We start from the raw sequence: 15,041 nt of genomic DNA, 5'->3' as shown, positions 1-15,041 counted from the left end.
CTTGTTCAGTCAATAACTTTGCTAGTCACGTGTGACACACACAAGTACTCAAGACTAGGCCCAGCAAAGGGCTACAGTAGCTTCCCAGTTTCAGAGACATAGAACAAGGAGACTTCTATACATCCATAGTCAGCTAGATGAAACAGCCATTAAAAAAAATCTTCAGCTTCACCTGTGATATCAGATATGCTCAACAGCAAGATTGTTGCCACACAGCAATCTATGCTGATGCCTCATAGAGTCTAGAAGGGCATTCTCAGCTGCATTTCCTGTTTTCCTTATCATCATCAACTCTTGAATGGGTGTGCAGAGATTCCTAGAGAGAAAAGGGGGGGGGGGGGAAGGAGGCAGGAAGAGAGAAAAATTCTTCTAGTGTACCAGTTCCCCTTTGGTCCTTACTACAAGATGAGGATCAAAGCATCCCAAACCCTCCCTTTCACCCAGAGGGCCAGGCAGTGACATATCATCCAGATACTGCACCAGCTACTTTGTTACCTCAAGAGCTGCTCCACTGCCTTCCCTCTCTCCTGCCATCACTTGTTTCAATTTGAGTGGTCTTGCTCAGGGAGACTAAGGAGCATCTGAACCCAGACATCTCTGTCCTGATTGCACAGGACAATCTTTGATAGCACAGGATCTTCTTTACCTGAGTTAAAAGTTGATGACTTTTCAGCTGTCTGTAGAACTGCAGCACAGAAGGATCTGCTCGCACAACTTTTGGGTCAAAATCCAGAACGCGAAGACCTGCAAGGCTACGGGCTCGGGAAAGAGCTACGTAAGCCTGCCCACTTTCAAAGACACGAGAGAGGGAGATTTCCACACAGTCTAAAGACATGCCCTATAAGAAACAGGGAGAAGTTTGTCACAAAAAAGAAAACCATGCTGTATCAACAGTAACCTATCCTGTGGGTCTTTCAGAGGTAGTCCTCATTATACAAACTTGGTAAGAAAGGAGGTCCCTTGTGTGACTAAATAACTGATTAAAAGATGGGAATCAGAAATAAGTGGGAAAATTTCCGCTCTAAATTGTTAGCAGAGTAGTGATGGGAGACAGAGTTAGGGGATACATGGGATTCAGAGGTTTCTGCACATCCAGCACAACAGGGGAAGATACTGGCTGTTTTCAGTCCTTGTAATTAACTAGAGGAACAGCTAGTCCTAGATAGTCCTTAGGCAGACCATATGAGACAGTTTGGGCAGACAGGGATGGCTGGGCCTAGCACCAAGAGGCTCCAAGGGGAAACTGAAATGGCCCAATTTGAACAGTGGCACAGGAGTAAATCCATAGGTCTATTAGCAAAAGAAGAATTTATCACCAAAGTATATCGTCTCCTGAAGAGGCGGGAATCATATTACTGAAGCAAGAATCTGGCCTAGAGAGCACAGCTGTGACTCTTGCAGCTCTCTCAGGCACCAGTAATGCTAGTAACTAACAAGGAGAGACTAATCAGCCCACAGTAGGAAGCAGTGCTGCTTTACAGTTCAGCACTGACCATGCAGATACCAGCACCCTTATGGGAACGGACAAAAATAGTCCAGCACTACTGCTGCCTACTAGAACAAGCAAACAGACAAGCATCACTAACAGGAGAAGAGATGCTGCCTTCTCCATAGCTCGAGATGCACATGCCCTGAAGTTCACCACAAGAAGGACCTTTTCATTTTCCCTCCCATTTTCACAATCAATATAAGCTCACCCGCTGAAGTTTATCTACAGACTTTTACACCACCATACACATATGAAAACACCCACCTGACTCTTGTGAATGGAAATGGCCCATGCCAGTTTTAGGGGTAGCTGTTGACGACTCAGATAAACTCCAGATGGCCCTTTGAAGACCCATCGCTCCACCTTGATGACCTGTGTGACCCCACACAGAAACCTCACCTTAGGCAGCCCTGTAGGAATAGGAGCAGGAAAGAAACAGGAATGTTCTCCTGACACTCTGGGGCTAGGAAGCCAGCAGCCTAAAACCCACTTCTCTTCCCTTCCCACGTAAGTCTCATAATTTTAGGGCTACATTTTTAACAACAATAATAATAATAATAAAAACAGATAGGTTGCCAGTTAGGTTGCCAGTAGAGGTACAGAGAATATAGATAATGAAAACAGGGGAGCACTACCCTCTGGAAACAGATAAAAATAAAAATCAAGATTTGCTTCAGCTAAACAGACAGCAAAAGAGAATTAGTGTGCACAACCAGAGAACAAGAAAAAAAAAGCAAACATATGAGACTTTGTAGATAGTTGCAGCTGATGCAGGGCTTGACATTACAGCCCATGAGAACCACAAACTTCTTGCTGCAGAGAAGACCTCCTCAGATTAGCTTTAACAGTAAATAGAACTAACAGCAGTCAACAGTAAGTTCTGTTGTTGTTATTAGAGTTAACTCACCTTTCTGCTCACTTTCAAACCCTACAATAACTCCTCTGGCTCCATTCACCAGTCCTTGTGACACATCCAGATTCTTAGCCAGCATCACCTGGAAGGAAAGAAGCCCCCAAGTGCATTGGCTTTGCAGCCTGCTCAGCACACTTGCCCTACGCTGTTTGGCCAGCAATGCAAGTACAGCAGGCTGTACAGCCATGGCCCAGCATCAGAGCACAGCCTCTGATTTGAATGCAGCAGTCTCACAGCCCTTCTTTCCTAGGATTCCCAGCTGTATCATTCTGCAGTACTTAACACTATTCTCCTGAGCTGTTTCTGTCCTCAGCTGCAGCCACACATTAGCACCTCTTGGACCTAGGGAACAGGTTGCCCCTCCTGAATGCCAAGCAGCTTGCAGCACTAAAGATACTGGCAACAGCCAAGAAACAGCTTCCTGAGGTAAACAGTGCTGCTGCTAAAAGCCATCCCAGTTTTTCACTTTGCTATTTAACAGCAAGGAGCCAGAGTACCAAATACCACACAGCTGGCAATCTGTGCTATGCTCTTACAGATCAGGAGGGCTGCTATTGCTGGAGCTGAAACTTCATACAAATGCACTCTGCTTCCTGCTTGTGAGAAGCTTCTGGGCCTGGCAGAAGACATATGAAGTCAGTGGTCACCACTTTTCAGGGCACACATACTTGAGCTTAAGTTTTCTGCCTGAGCCAGGTTCCTAGCAGAGAAGATACAAAATGTAGCCTTTTGTTACCCAGCAAAACTGTTCAATACAGCTATTAGTCTGCTCTATATTTATCCACTACTCCTTTGTTTTTCTTATGCCATTTGGTCTGCTGGTCTTTCTCCCCCAAACACACTTACCTGAGCTCCAAGCTTTAGCTCAACTCTACTACCCACAGGACACTGAGCATCAATTAATTTAACTAGCACTGGGTCGCTGTCCAAAGCCTCAAAAGTGTGCACTTCTCCTATTAAGGAAAGAAAGGGATGACAAATTACAACCATCGAACATAGGCTACAAAACATTTGCAGGAGGCTCAGCACTTATTTCTCAGAGCCATTTCCTTCCCCTCCTCCCACCCAGCAGAAAACTCACTGTTGCCTCTCCTCCCATCATACCTCCCAGAGCACAACTAGGTTTGGGAATCAAAGGCCATCAAGTTAGTAGTAACTGATCAGTCATTGTTTTGAACATACAGCAAGTTTCACTTGCAAACACCAGATTTCTAAAGAGGACTAAGGAAGAATCCTAGGGCCAGACAGGGAGGTAGAAATGGAAGAAACCTGATTAGAGCATGGCCTTTCTACGATACTAGAAAAAGAAGAAACAGGGCTATGAAGGCATTAACGATCCACTCTACCTCACAAGATACGAACTCACTGCATATTACCCACGGAGAAGTAACAGTGGGGATTTCTAAACAAAGAATTGTATGTTTTGTTTTGTTTTTTTTTCCCCAGGCAGATCTGCTCCAACACCTCTGAAATCCACAGCTTGGACTGGTGGTGCTGTGCAAACAAAGATGAAAGTTCCATCTTTCCTCTCATTATAATAATCCCATTGCATCCAGAGCTTAGCCATGGAACAAGCAGCTTCCTTCAAGGAACTCACCTGACAGCTGTTGCAAGCACCTCTCATTAGTTAGTTCTACATCATCCTTATGGGTGCAGAGCCGAGTAGCCAAGATCCCATCACGCTCAGCCCTATTAGTAGCAGTCTGCCTCAGCAGTCTGGCAACCTCCTCTGTGCACCTGGTAACCAGGAAGAGAGGATTATTCGTTAAAAGTGACAAGGAAAAGCATTCTTTATCAGACTTGAGCAGCAGTAGCTGACATACAGCAGTAGCTGGTTCTAGGAAGAACCATATTGAGCTATAGCAAGCCCCAGACCTCTCAAGCGAAGGGTGGAGAGAGGTAACTATACTAAGCAGGAGAGCAGTGCAAGTATACATCTCCAGCTCTGCCTTGGCTGTTACCAGCTCACCATCCATTGCATTCCTTAGCAGAAGTTGCTAAGATTAACTCTAGAAAGTGTCTGTTATCAGAACAACATATGCAGAGCCAGCTTACATTAACCAAAACGTTTACGGCTACTGCCCCAACTACGTCCCTGGTGGAACGTAGCTGTAGCAAGACAAACAACTTGCTGCTCCGTCGGTAGGGAGCAGGGACAAGAAAGAACAGTTTCTCCTCACCTGCCTAGACGAACTGCACTGAGGAGTGAGACAAAGGTTTTGTCCGTCTGTCTCCGCACTTCAGTCAATTCCATGTTTATTTGGATGCACTTTCTCCAGCTTTTTGCCTAGTAAATCATTCTCTTGTTAAGAAACAGGTAGAGCTGGAATGCAAGAGTGATCTAAGGAACAGTTTTGTACCTGAAAGCAGAACTTTGTTTCTTCGTTAGCCCTGCAGACTGGAGGCAGCTGTAAGAAGTCCCCACATATGATTAGCTGAATTCCTCCAAAAGGGTCATCCCGTTTTCTTACTGCCCTGAAACAGAGGGAAGAGAGAAGCCTTGAATATTCTCCAGACATAGACATATTCAGAGTCTCAGAAGTTACTTCATAGCCTGTCAGTATATTTAAACACATACCACCTGACACAGCTGAAGGTAATTATCTTTTCCTGTAGAAGGGCTCAAGTAATGAGCAATGCTACTCCAATATTCTTTTTTTTTTCCTGGGCATCTTCATTACTCAAGATGTCATTGCCAGCCTTGGCACTTTGCTAGTTGTTCCACTACTGTATGTTGACTGTAGCATATTTTCACTGTTCCACAGAAGGAGGAATTTTCAGTTTACAGTACAAACACCTACGCTATAAGATGCGGTCAGAAAGCACAGAGAACCCAAGCTGAAGTTCAGCTTGCAGCAAGTATGAACACAGCAAGCTTGGTCCAGGACGCAAGAGAGAACAGTTGGGCATGAAACAAGTGGACATGTGTTCTGTACTTGGCTCTATGGACAACGCTTGACTCCAGATACAGAAGCGGCAATTAGTATAGATCTTGAGGTCAATACCAGCCTCAGCATGTAAAGGTCTGCCCAGCTGCTGGCCATGATGTTGAGCTTCTTTCCAGTCCTATGCTAGTGGCTACCCTGTATCTATTCGCATAACTAAAGGAAGAAAGCAAGATGGAAACTTAGAAATTCATTTCTGTTGGAACTGCTTGACCTGACAATCACTCACCTGGCCACTGCTTCCAGCTTATCAAAGAATTTGCCGTCCACCATGGAGATCTCATCGATAATTAAGTGCTGACAGGCCAGCCAGTGCTGACGCACGCCAGGTCTCTCGGCCAGCTGAATACATTGCTCTAGCGGTGCCTTCCCGGAGCCGATCCCTGGGCGAGAGAGGAAAGCAAGGCTCGCGTCCCCGCCGCGCCGTGCGAAGGCGGCGCGTTCCCCGCGGCGCGCGGCCCTCACCCGCGAAGGCGTGCAGCGTGGTGCCGCCGACGTGGCAGGCGGCCACTCCGGTGCTGGCTGTGGCGTAGGTGCTCCTGGGCGGGAGGGAGCCCACGATCCTCTTCAGCAGGTAGGACTTCCCGGTGCCTGGAGGAGAGCGGGGAAACTCCTTCCAGCACATCCCCGGGGCGCGGGGACGGCGGCCGCCCGCCCGCCCGCAGCCCCCTCACCTGCGCAGCCGGTGAAGAAGACGCTCTTGCCGCTCAGCACCGCGCCCAGCACCGCGTCCTGCTCCGCCGAGAGCCTCGCCGGGGGCCGCCGGCCCGCGCCGGGCGCCTGCGGGGCGGGACAGGGACGGGCCGGGTGAGGGAGGGGGCGAGGGCCGGGCCGGGGCCCGGGCCGCGCCGCCGCGGGCTCACCTCGGCCGGGCGGCGGCCCCGCGCCTCGCCGCCGCGGGGCAGGTCGCGCTCCTGCAGCGGGCTGATGGCTGCGAAGGCGGGCGGCGGCCGGGCCAGCAGGCGGGGGCCGCGCGGGGCGGCCCGCGGGGCGGCCAGCTTGAGGCGCAGCAGGCGGAGGAAGGGGCGCAGCGCGGCGGGCGGGCAGTTGGAGAGCAGGAGCTGGGCGCCGCCGGGGCCCAGCCGCACCGCGGCCCGGCCCTCGCCCGCGAAGCGCGTGAAGAGCCGCGCGCCGCCGCCCAGCGCGAAGCTCAGCGGCGCCGCCGCCGCCGCCCCGCCGCCGATCACCCGCAGCACCGGCTCCCGCAGCTCGTTGCGGCCCAGCAGCACCAGCGCGTCCCGCAGCACGCGGCGCCGCGGCGCCTGCGCGCCCGGCAGCGGCTGCTCCACGGCCACGGTGCACCGCAGCTCCGCGCCCTCCATGCCCGCCGCGCCGCGCCGCGCGCCCCACCGGCCACCCGCGATTCAAACCGGCCGGCCGCGGGCGCGGCCAATCAGCGCCCGCGGGAGCTTTAACTCAGCAGCCAATAGGAGGCGAGGGGAGAAACGGCCGGCGGCGGCGGGGGCGGAGCGCCGGCCCGGCCAATCAGCGGCCTCGCGTCGCCGCGCGTGAGGCGTTGCCGGGACACGGCGGGGGGTGGGCGGGCGCCCGGCGCCATGGCCGCCCTCCGCGGGGAGAAGGAGCCGCCGGACGCGGTGCGCCAGAACCAGATCTTCTGCGAGCGGGTGCGGCGGGAGCTGCAGTGCCAGCGCCTGCACACGGAGTTCGGCGTGAACCCGCTCAGGCCGGGTGAGCCGGCCGCGCAGCTCCTGCGGGGAGACGGGGGCCCCGCGCCGCCGCTGCTCTCGGCGCGGGCCCCGCGGGTGCCTGCGGGCGGCACCCAGGAACGGCCGCAGAGGCCTGGAAAGAGCAGCCGGGGGGCTGTTCCCCCCACATACACCCCGTAACCTGTCTGCACACTTACAGAGGGAGCCCAGATTAGACAGGGCCTTAGCAAACGTCGTAGAAGTGAGGCAGCTCTTCGGGATGTAGGATCCAAGGACCCCGAGCAAAATACCAAACCAAAACAAACAAAAAACCTCCCACAGAGGTAGGACAGGGTAGAGAGCTCAAACACGAAGTCTCCTCAGCTCCAGGGTGACTTCCACCTGCCCACTGTCCGTCATAGAACAGCATAATCTGCACTGACATGGAAGGGTAATATAAATAAATCCACTCAGGTCTAGCTTTTACAGTAAAATAAATCAAAGGAAAAAAAAAAAAAAAAAAAAAAAAAAAAGGTTTCCTGAATCCTGGCACTCTGCTGGCCACCATTTGGGGTCGGGATGGGGGGGGTCATGGAGAATGAAACTGGTCTAGTGAATGCAGACAGCATCTAAAGGGCCCTTAGTGTGCTTAACTCCCTTCAGTTCCTAGAAAGTTAACATTAGCCAGCACTCTTTGACTCATTTTCGTTCAGCCACATGCTGCTTTTCCTTAACAGCTTAAGTGAAATAGTTGGGCCCAAGCTGGAGAATAACCAGAAAAAAAAAAAAAAAAACATTCGCAATGCTACATAACCTTTACCAAGTTGTGATGCTAATTACACATTAAAGCTTGTCACTTCCATCATTTCTCTCCAGTTCACATGATCACCAGGAAGCCTATGTCTTGGCATGACAATATAGAAGAGCCTGCAGATGGTAAGAAACCTCTGAACAGCTTGTGATAATTAAATAAGGAAATGACCAATAATTAAGATTAAAACATTCCAGCTAATCTCAAAGATGGCATATATGGACACACCACTGTGACAGTAGAAGAAGAAACACATTCATGATTTTTGTTTAATAAGATTTTTTTCTCCATTTTAAGGTCCTGCCCGTTACTTTTAATAATTAGTACCAGCGTGCACTCATATGTTTTTTTTATTATTATTAACCTTATAACTTTGCTTGAGAACATCAATTTCACTTGGGGAAAAAAAACCTAGAAACATTTTATACATACATGGTGCCTGTCACTGCAGACTCTACTTAGCAGCTCCATATGACAAACACTGCTGAAACAGCTGTTAAGTCTTGCTTTAGAGCACCAGTAACAAGAATTCTTATGGCAACTGCTCCCTTATTTCTTATAGGCTAACTTCATCTAAAAATGTGATGGTGGGTTAAAGCTGGCCTGCTGTAGACAAGGACTAGGGGGAAAAAGAGAGAGGAAGCATGTCTCAGGAAAGTGACAAAGATGACAGCTAATGTGGTCTATCTGTATTAAATATGGCATATAAAGAATAAGACATTACAATGTAGTAGACAAGGAAGATAGAATTAACCAAACAGTGTAGAAAGACAAATTTTGAAGCTTTGTCAGGGTAAATGTCACCCTGTATTCTCATAGATCATTCACAGAAGCACAGGAGTTCTCTCCAACCTTATCCTCCTTGCTATCACTTGGGAAGGGTTAGGATCTCGCTTGCATACATCCACACAATTAGTTTGTCATTTGTTAGACACAAATGAAAGACATGTTTAAAAACTCTCTCTCTTAAACCAACAGCCAAGTTCCTGAATCTTATTCATCACGCAGCACTGGAGCCAACAAAGAAATACTCAGAGCCACAAACTGAAAGTCAGGAAATTGGCTGGAACACAACACCTTTGGTAAGTAGGGTACTTAAGGAACCAACTCTGTATGATTCAGAGTGGTTCAGCCCATCATGTTAAAGGATATTCATGCCAGAAAATAATTTGTGACAAAGATGGAAAACAGGAATGACTAGAAAAGAGCAGAACTGTTCATGGAAAACAAACTTTTAGACTTTCAAGACTCTCACACTTGCATAGGCTTTGAACACAGAAACAACAGACTCCCCTCCACCCAAAAAGTTGCATTCAAAATACCTACAGCGACCATCAACCCAAGCTTTTATCTAAGTACGTGTTCACACTTATGAAATTATTCAACAGAGAAATAGTGAGTAATATGAACTGTCATACATAAGTACTCTGAGAAGTGTGCAACTGTACTGCATCTTTCAGACAAACTGAAAGCAGAACTAGAAATTTAATAGTCACCTAAATTCACCCCAGGAAAAATATACCGATGAGAATTCACTTGCAGGAGGGGGAATAATCAGGAGGAAAAGGGATCTTATTAACAAGCAGAAATGTTGATCATATCTTACAAGCTAATAGCTATGACCATAACTGATTTTATAGCTAGTTTAGCATTTCCAGGAAAGCACGAGGGCCTGATTAATTCAGGCCTGTTGTAAAGAAAACTGTATATAAGATTAATCTTCCACAACTTCTCATATTACACTTCAGGTAAACTAGTTACTGTTGGCAAGCATAGAGCCAGGCAGCCCAGCTTTAAGCCTTTAGACACTGGTTGTTGGATTTCCCAGGCAGGAAAGAGCAACTAGAACTGAGTGCAGGAAACTGAGTTATATTTTAGAAGTCAGGATTCATGATACTGTTTTCAAGACAATTGCCTTTGAACTGAATTTTTCAGAAATGTTTTTTCCTTTTTCACCAAGTCCTACTGTAATGAAACAGCAAACAGTGCATTCTAAAATAAATAGTTCCTTAGTCATTTGGGCATTTCTTAGCAGCAGTGAACACCATACATTCTGCTCAAGAGGGAATACTACTGCTAATAATAGTAAAAGCACATGACTACTCATGCTACAATTTCTTCCCCCCCCAGATTCACGTGGATCGCACTGACTGCAGGCTGCACTTCCCACGCCGGAGCACTGAGATCACTAGATACATGGCTGCTTTTTGGCGCCTGAAGGAGCAGTGTGAGAACCTTCAATAGCATGGCAAAGGCACACAGCTTAGATAGAAACAGTTAATGACATCTCTCTAATGGGTTAGTCTCTGCTCATTATTAAGTGATTCTGGTAGATTTCTGACAAGAGAAGATAATGAAAAGAGTGAGAAGAGAATCCCAGTCTGGCCAAATTTGCAGCCTGACAACAGTTACAGAAATAAACCTGTTTGTAAGACTGCTGCTTTTGTATCACTATTGTTTCCAAAACCATCTACACAAAGAGACCAAAAAAGTTTTAACTCCTTGACAGGTCTCAGACTTCTTATTTCAACATTGGCAACATGACCCAGAACTCAAGTGCGGCAAGTACAAGTCAACATTAGCTGTGGAAAAAGCTGTCGGACTAAAGGGAACAGAGATTTCAGCCATTGCTCACAACATAAACATGGACGGGGCATTAAAGAGCTCTGTGCAAACTATTTAATGACTTCACGTGCACCAAAGGTGTAAGTTGAAAACAATCCCTCAGGAAATACACAATAAAAAATTAGTGATAAGGCACTAGTTTTCACCAACATTCTTCATGCCACGTGGAAGCATCTAGCTTGCTCTGCAGTTAGATGCTTGAAGACAGCAGAAGCATTTTACAACACAGAAACACTGGAACCCCACTGAGGAGCACAGTCCACTTAGCGTGCTCGGCTCTTCATTTTCTGCCTTGCTCTTTTTCCAGGTCTCTTCTGCAAAAAGAAAATAGATTCAGCTAGTTTCACGTCTTCAAACTTTCTTCTAGCTCTATAGCATGGAAAAGACACCAAGGAGAGGATATTTGTCAGTCTCTCTGGAGAGGGAGATTTTGGGACACAGGTAGCAACAAACAGTACCTGCTTACTCCTTTGCTCATTTGCCTGCTCAGACACTGAACAACTACCTTCAACACTGTCCGTCACTGAATTATGCTCAGTTCCGAAAGACAAACATTCTCACTACCTGAGGCACCACAATGCACTCAGGTTGCCCTACCAGGCCAGGGCTGGCTTCCCAGCCAATTGCAATCATTTGCATGCAACATTTTACTTACATTGAGGGCTTTTTTCCCCGCTTTTCCTGGGCCTTTGTTGTGAGCCACTTTTACCCGAAAGCTGGATACATCATTAAAACTCTCCTTTGTATTCCACTTTGAGCCTTTCTTCTTCCCACCAAAACCGAACTTCTGATTCTTGTATCGTCGTTTGGCATTTGGTCTGAAAAAAGAACCCCAATAGGAAGCTCCAAAGAAGGCGCATGTATCCGCTGACAGACTCCCTTCAGCTAGCATAAACCTTTCCCCTCTTACTGAAGAGAGAAAAATTAGCATATTTCTGTCTCTATTCTGTCCACACTTGGAGACAGAGACAGAGACAGACAGAGACAGAGAGAGACAGACAGAGACAGAGAGAGACAGACAGAGACAGAGAGAGACAGACAGAGACAGAGACAGAGAGACAGAGACAGAGACAGAGAGACAGAGACAGAGACAGAGAGACAGAGACAGAGCTACCTGAATCTTACTGTTAAGGAACATTGATTAAAACAGCTTTCATCGTTCTACAAAAGAAACTCCTGGACTGGAAAAATCACAAGTTATGCCGTTAGTATCCTTCTTTCCTAGTCTCACCCTTTTTTTATCCGTTGACTTGTACTGCCTTTCTTGTTCCCCTGAGATGAAGTCTGCTCTTCATCTAGGAAATCCAGCTTGTCAGAGAGACCTGCAAGAGCAAAGACAAAATAGTTGCTCAGCTGCTACCACAGAACATAGGAATTTTCAGTCTAAGCAAGTAATAGCAACAAGTCACCCCTACTGGAGGGCAGATAGTTGGGAGGATTTTTGTTGCCGTTGCTGTATGACTCTGAACAGCAGCAGTCTTTCAAACTCACTACCCACCACTACAGATCGACACCACACGTCAGTTCCTTATGTTCCTCACACACTACTATTCTTCCAGTTACACGTTTGCTCTATTAAATGTTAGCTTTACCTTTCTGATATTTTTTGACTGCATTCAACATTGATTTTTTCTCCTTTTGTCTTTTCTGCAGAATCTCTGTTTGCACCTGCGATCAAAGAGAGGGTGTTAGTGTCATTCCTTCTAGTACCCAAGACTTTTCTTAGGTAGCTCATTTTTTGTTCTCTCTCTTTTCAAAGCAGCAAGATAAAAGACTAAACAGATTCCATATATTTTAGCCTGCCTCATGTGGTCTCAATTTCTAAGCTTCTCACTCAGGCTTTAGATTCTTGTTATAGATGGGTCACTTCTCTAGCTCCACCTCACCTTCTTGCCATATTTTCTCAGTGCACGGAGCTGTTTTGCTTTCTCAGATTTCTCCATTGCTTCTTGTTTACTCTTAAGCTTCTGACGAATCTTATTAGGAGATTAAAAAAAAAAGAGTTCAGTAATGCAAAGGAAAATACGAGTACTTTATTATGGCTGTGCAGCCCTCTTACTACAAAACTACTACCACATCCCGCTCACTACCCATGATAGATTAATTCAATAACATACTGTTTAAAAACACTAAGAATCAAAAGACAGTGAGTATAAATGAAGAGTGATAATTAAATTAGGAAAAGAGATCACATGTTAATGCCACAGGCGACCGCAAATCTCAGAGCAAAGAGTACAAACACAGCTGACTTTACAAGCACTCACATATACGGAGAAAATTCTCTGTATCTTTAAAATTAGTTACAGTTAGGAGAAATTATAAATCACCTTTCTACCTTAATGTTCCAGCCTGTTATGGAACTCCTCACATTCCAAAGGAATACTTAAACAAGAAAAAATGTCTTACCACAGACAAAAATCCCAATACAAACACTGTCACAGGTCTTTCCCACAGAAATGAACACAATCAAATCTCAAAGGGAGTACCTAATACAAGCTAATATCAACCTGTAACACAGAAAAGAATGCCATCATTTAAACTACGTACCTTCTGCATCTGTTGGTCAGATTTTGCCATTTCTGCAAAGTAATCATCTGGCCTTCTAGTAGGAACCTGTAGCTTTTGCAACCTTGGAAGGGCTTCCAGGACGGCGGCCTGAGCCTGTCGGTAACTAGAGAGGCAATGCTGAGTATCAAGCTTATCTCATGACAGTGACAGAAGTTCTGATCATACAAGCTAGCTGATACCAGATAAATTTTTGTTACATCCCAGACTTATATCAATATTCTGTACCATACAGCATTAAACACTAGTACTAAAAGCAATGTAGGTGCCAGTACAATATTAACACTGATATCTTGCACTTATACTTCATCCAGTTCTCAATCACAGTTTTTACATACCGTACTGTACAATGCAAGGGGGAAAAAAGATATAAAACACTTGCATAACCCACAGTGGTTTTGGATGCACATTTTAGTATCCTTGAAGTCATCTTGAACAATACTGTTACACTGATTACTCAAGAATTCCTAAAACAAACAACTGTAGCTCCAATCCAAGACTACTGAGCAGGTTAAAAAACACTCCAGAAATCTACTATAGGATATTGTATTGTTGACCATCATCGAAACAGACTGGCAGCCTTCAAGGAAACAGTAGCCAAATTAACTTAACATTACATGACTATTTAATATTAAAAAAGTTTTCCAGTTAAATTTTGGTAAGGAAAAAAAATATTTGAACCTGAATTACTTTAAGTAGCCTTTTTAGTTATAAACCAGCATTCTTACTTGTAACCAATAGAGTAAAGCTGAGTTGCTGAAAAAACAGGTGAGACTTCAAGCTTTGGTGTTTCACTCAGTTTGTCACCCATATAATGCAATAGCACTACAAAGCATGCTGTGTCACACATGCACACAACATGGAGCAAAAGTAACATGATACCAGTGACAGCCAGTATCGTAGTCTGTGGGATACTGTGAAACATGATGGTGAAGTGACACCAGAATTGTGTACAGGCAGGAGACTCCAAGCATGCAGCAATATGCTGAAACCCTACAAGAAATCTCTCTCTTTTTTTCTAAAACACTTACAAGCTCATCTCTCTCTGGAAGTCATTCTCAGGGTCAACAGCATCTTTGTCAGAAGTGCTGTGTGAAACTGGATCCATGACGTCCGATACCGGACCCAAAGTCACATCCAGCCTTTCCACCCAAGCTAGCTGTCGCTTGAATTCAGAGAGACACTGCTTCAAACCATCCTACAGAGAAAAAAAAAAGCACCGCTCTCAACTTCATGGCACAAAACAAGCTTTTCAAGGTTGGCACAAATGAACATGCAGGCCACAAAATGGGCTAGTCCTCAAAGGCAGTTGGGTTGTACCCCAAATTATCACAGCAGTGCTGCTTGGAAGAAACTCCAGGGACTGTATAGTCTAACTCTCACTTGAAGTAGGACAAAGCCAACAGCAGATACAGCCAACCTCGGCTCCAGCCCAGGCTCGCAGGCCCCCAGCATGGGGATCACAACGCTCCTTGAAGCGCTGCACCACCTCCGGGTGAAGGATTTTGCCCTGACACCCAGCCTGAATTTCCCAAGCCGCAAGGTGCGACTCCCTCCCTCCCTCCCTCCCTCCCCCCTGCCCGCCCCGCCGCAGACGAGGGGAACGTGGCTCCGGGGACTCCGCAGCTCTGCCTCGCCACGCACCTCCGGCTGCCGCCCGCCCCGCACCCGGCCCCGGGGGGAAGCAGGCCCCGCCCAGGGCGCCGCGCCGCCGCAGGCCCCAACTCACCACGTCGTTGGGCGCCCGCGGCCGCCCCTCCAGCACCACGTTGAGCCCCGGCTTCAGCGCGCCCCTCGAAAACGCCTCCTGGAGCTGCGCGGAGGAGAGCGGTCAGGCCGGGCCGCGCCGCGCCGCGCCGCGCCGGGCCAGGCCGCGCCGCCGCCCCGCGCCCCAGCGGGCTCCGCCCGCCGCCGCCCGCCCGCGGGTCACCTCCGAGTCCGAGAGGGCCGAGTCCTCCGACGCCGAGTCCGAGAGGGAGCCGCGCCGCGCCATGCTGCCGCCGCCGGAGCCGCCGCCGCTTCCGGCCGCGCCGCCGCCGCTTCCGGC

The 15,041-nt window shown here is 47.6% G+C and overlaps 3 protein-coding genes across 3 annotated transcripts; 1 reads left to right on the top strand and 2 right to left on the bottom strand.

The window, feature by feature from the left end:
- Positions 1-256: 256 nt before the first annotated feature.
- PIF1 (PIF1 5'-to-3' DNA helicase) lies at positions 257-6,669 on the bottom strand. Its single transcript, XM_062581605.1, has 12 exons — positions 6,211-6,669; positions 6,007-6,127; positions 5,813-5,938; positions 5,577-5,730; positions 4,763-4,877; positions 4,583-4,689; positions 4,000-4,139; positions 3,249-3,355; positions 2,397-2,484; positions 1,754-1,899; positions 647-838; positions 257-316 (listed from the first exon to the last, which is right to left on the bottom strand). Exons 1-12 carry the CDS (start codon positions 6,667-6,669, stop codon positions 257-259), a joined length of 1,815 nt encoding a protein of 604 aa, XP_062437589.1.
- Positions 6,670-6,871: 202 nt separating this feature from the next.
- CFAP144 (cilia and flagella associated protein 144) lies at positions 6,872-10,241 on the top strand. The gene is made up of 4 exons (XM_062581755.1): positions 6,872-7,036; positions 7,870-7,929; positions 8,783-8,886; positions 9,935-10,241. The coding sequence occupies exons 1-4, from the start codon at positions 6,904-6,906 to the stop codon at positions 10,046-10,048; spliced, it is 411 nt and encodes a 136-aa protein (XP_062437739.1). The 5' UTR covers positions 6,872-6,903; the 3' UTR covers positions 10,049-10,241.
- A 228-nt stretch (positions 10,242-10,469) lies between these two features.
- On the bottom strand, positions 10,470-15,022 carry EBNA1BP2 (EBNA1 binding protein 2). Its single transcript, XM_062581753.1, has 9 exons — positions 14,925-15,022; positions 14,724-14,807; positions 14,026-14,192; positions 12,977-13,100; positions 12,316-12,405; positions 12,022-12,097; positions 11,661-11,751; positions 11,085-11,247; positions 10,470-10,743 (listed from the first exon to the last, which is right to left on the bottom strand). The coding sequence occupies exons 1-9, from the start codon at positions 14,985-14,987 to the stop codon at positions 10,693-10,695; spliced, it is 909 nt and encodes a 302-aa protein (XP_062437737.1). The 5' UTR covers positions 14,988-15,022; the 3' UTR covers positions 10,470-10,692.
- Positions 15,023-15,041: the final 19 nt, after the last annotated feature.

The sequence above is a fragment of the Rhea pennata genome, chromosome 8 (assembly GCF_028389875.1).
Source record: "Rhea pennata isolate bPtePen1 chromosome 8, bPtePen1.pri, whole genome shotgun sequence".
Lineage (NCBI taxonomy): Eukaryota > Metazoa > Chordata > Aves > Rheiformes > Rheidae > Rhea > Rhea pennata.
The sequence above is the reverse complement of the archived record's forward strand: the minus strand, read 5'-3'. Positions and strand labels throughout refer to the sequence as shown.

Excerpts from the sequence above, each read along its gene's own strand:
- PIF1 (XM_062581605.1), bottom strand. The coding sequence starts at position 6,669 with ATGGAGGGCGCGGAGCTGCGGTGCACCGTGGCCGTGGAGCAGCCGCTG. Across the intron at positions 4,690-4,762 it reads AAACAAAGTTCTGCTTTCAG|GCAAAAAGCTGGAGAAAGTG; the intron begins GTACAAAACTGT and ends ATGATTTACTAG. Across the intron at positions 4,140-4,582 it reads AGTGCAGTTCGTCTAGGCAG|GTGCACAGAGGAGGTTGCCA; the intron begins GTGAGGAGAAAC and ends CCTGGTTACCAG.
- CFAP144 (XM_062581755.1), top strand. The coding sequence starts at position 6,904 with ATGGCCGCCCTCCGCGGGGAGAAGGAGCCGCCGGACGCGGTGCGCCAG. Across the intron at positions 7,037-7,869 it reads CGTGAACCCGCTCAGGCCGG|TTCACATGATCACCAGGAAG; the intron begins GTGAGCCGGCCG and ends ATTTCTCTCCAG. Across the intron at positions 7,930-8,782 it reads TATAGAAGAGCCTGCAGATG|CCAAGTTCCTGAATCTTATT; the intron begins GTAAGAAACCTC and ends TTAAACCAACAG.
- EBNA1BP2 (XM_062581753.1), bottom strand. The coding sequence starts at position 14,987 with ATGGCGCGGCGCGGCTCCCTCTCGGACTCGGCGTCGGAGGACTCGGCC. Across the intron at positions 14,808-14,924 it reads CGGCCCTCTCGGACTCGGAG|CTCCAGGAGGCGTTTTCGAG; the intron begins GTGACCCGCGGG and ends TCCTCCGCGCAG. Across the intron at positions 11,248-11,660 it reads AGTCAACGGATAAAAAAAGG|ACCAAATGCCAAACGACGAT; the intron begins GTGAGACTAGGA and ends TTCTTTTTTCAG.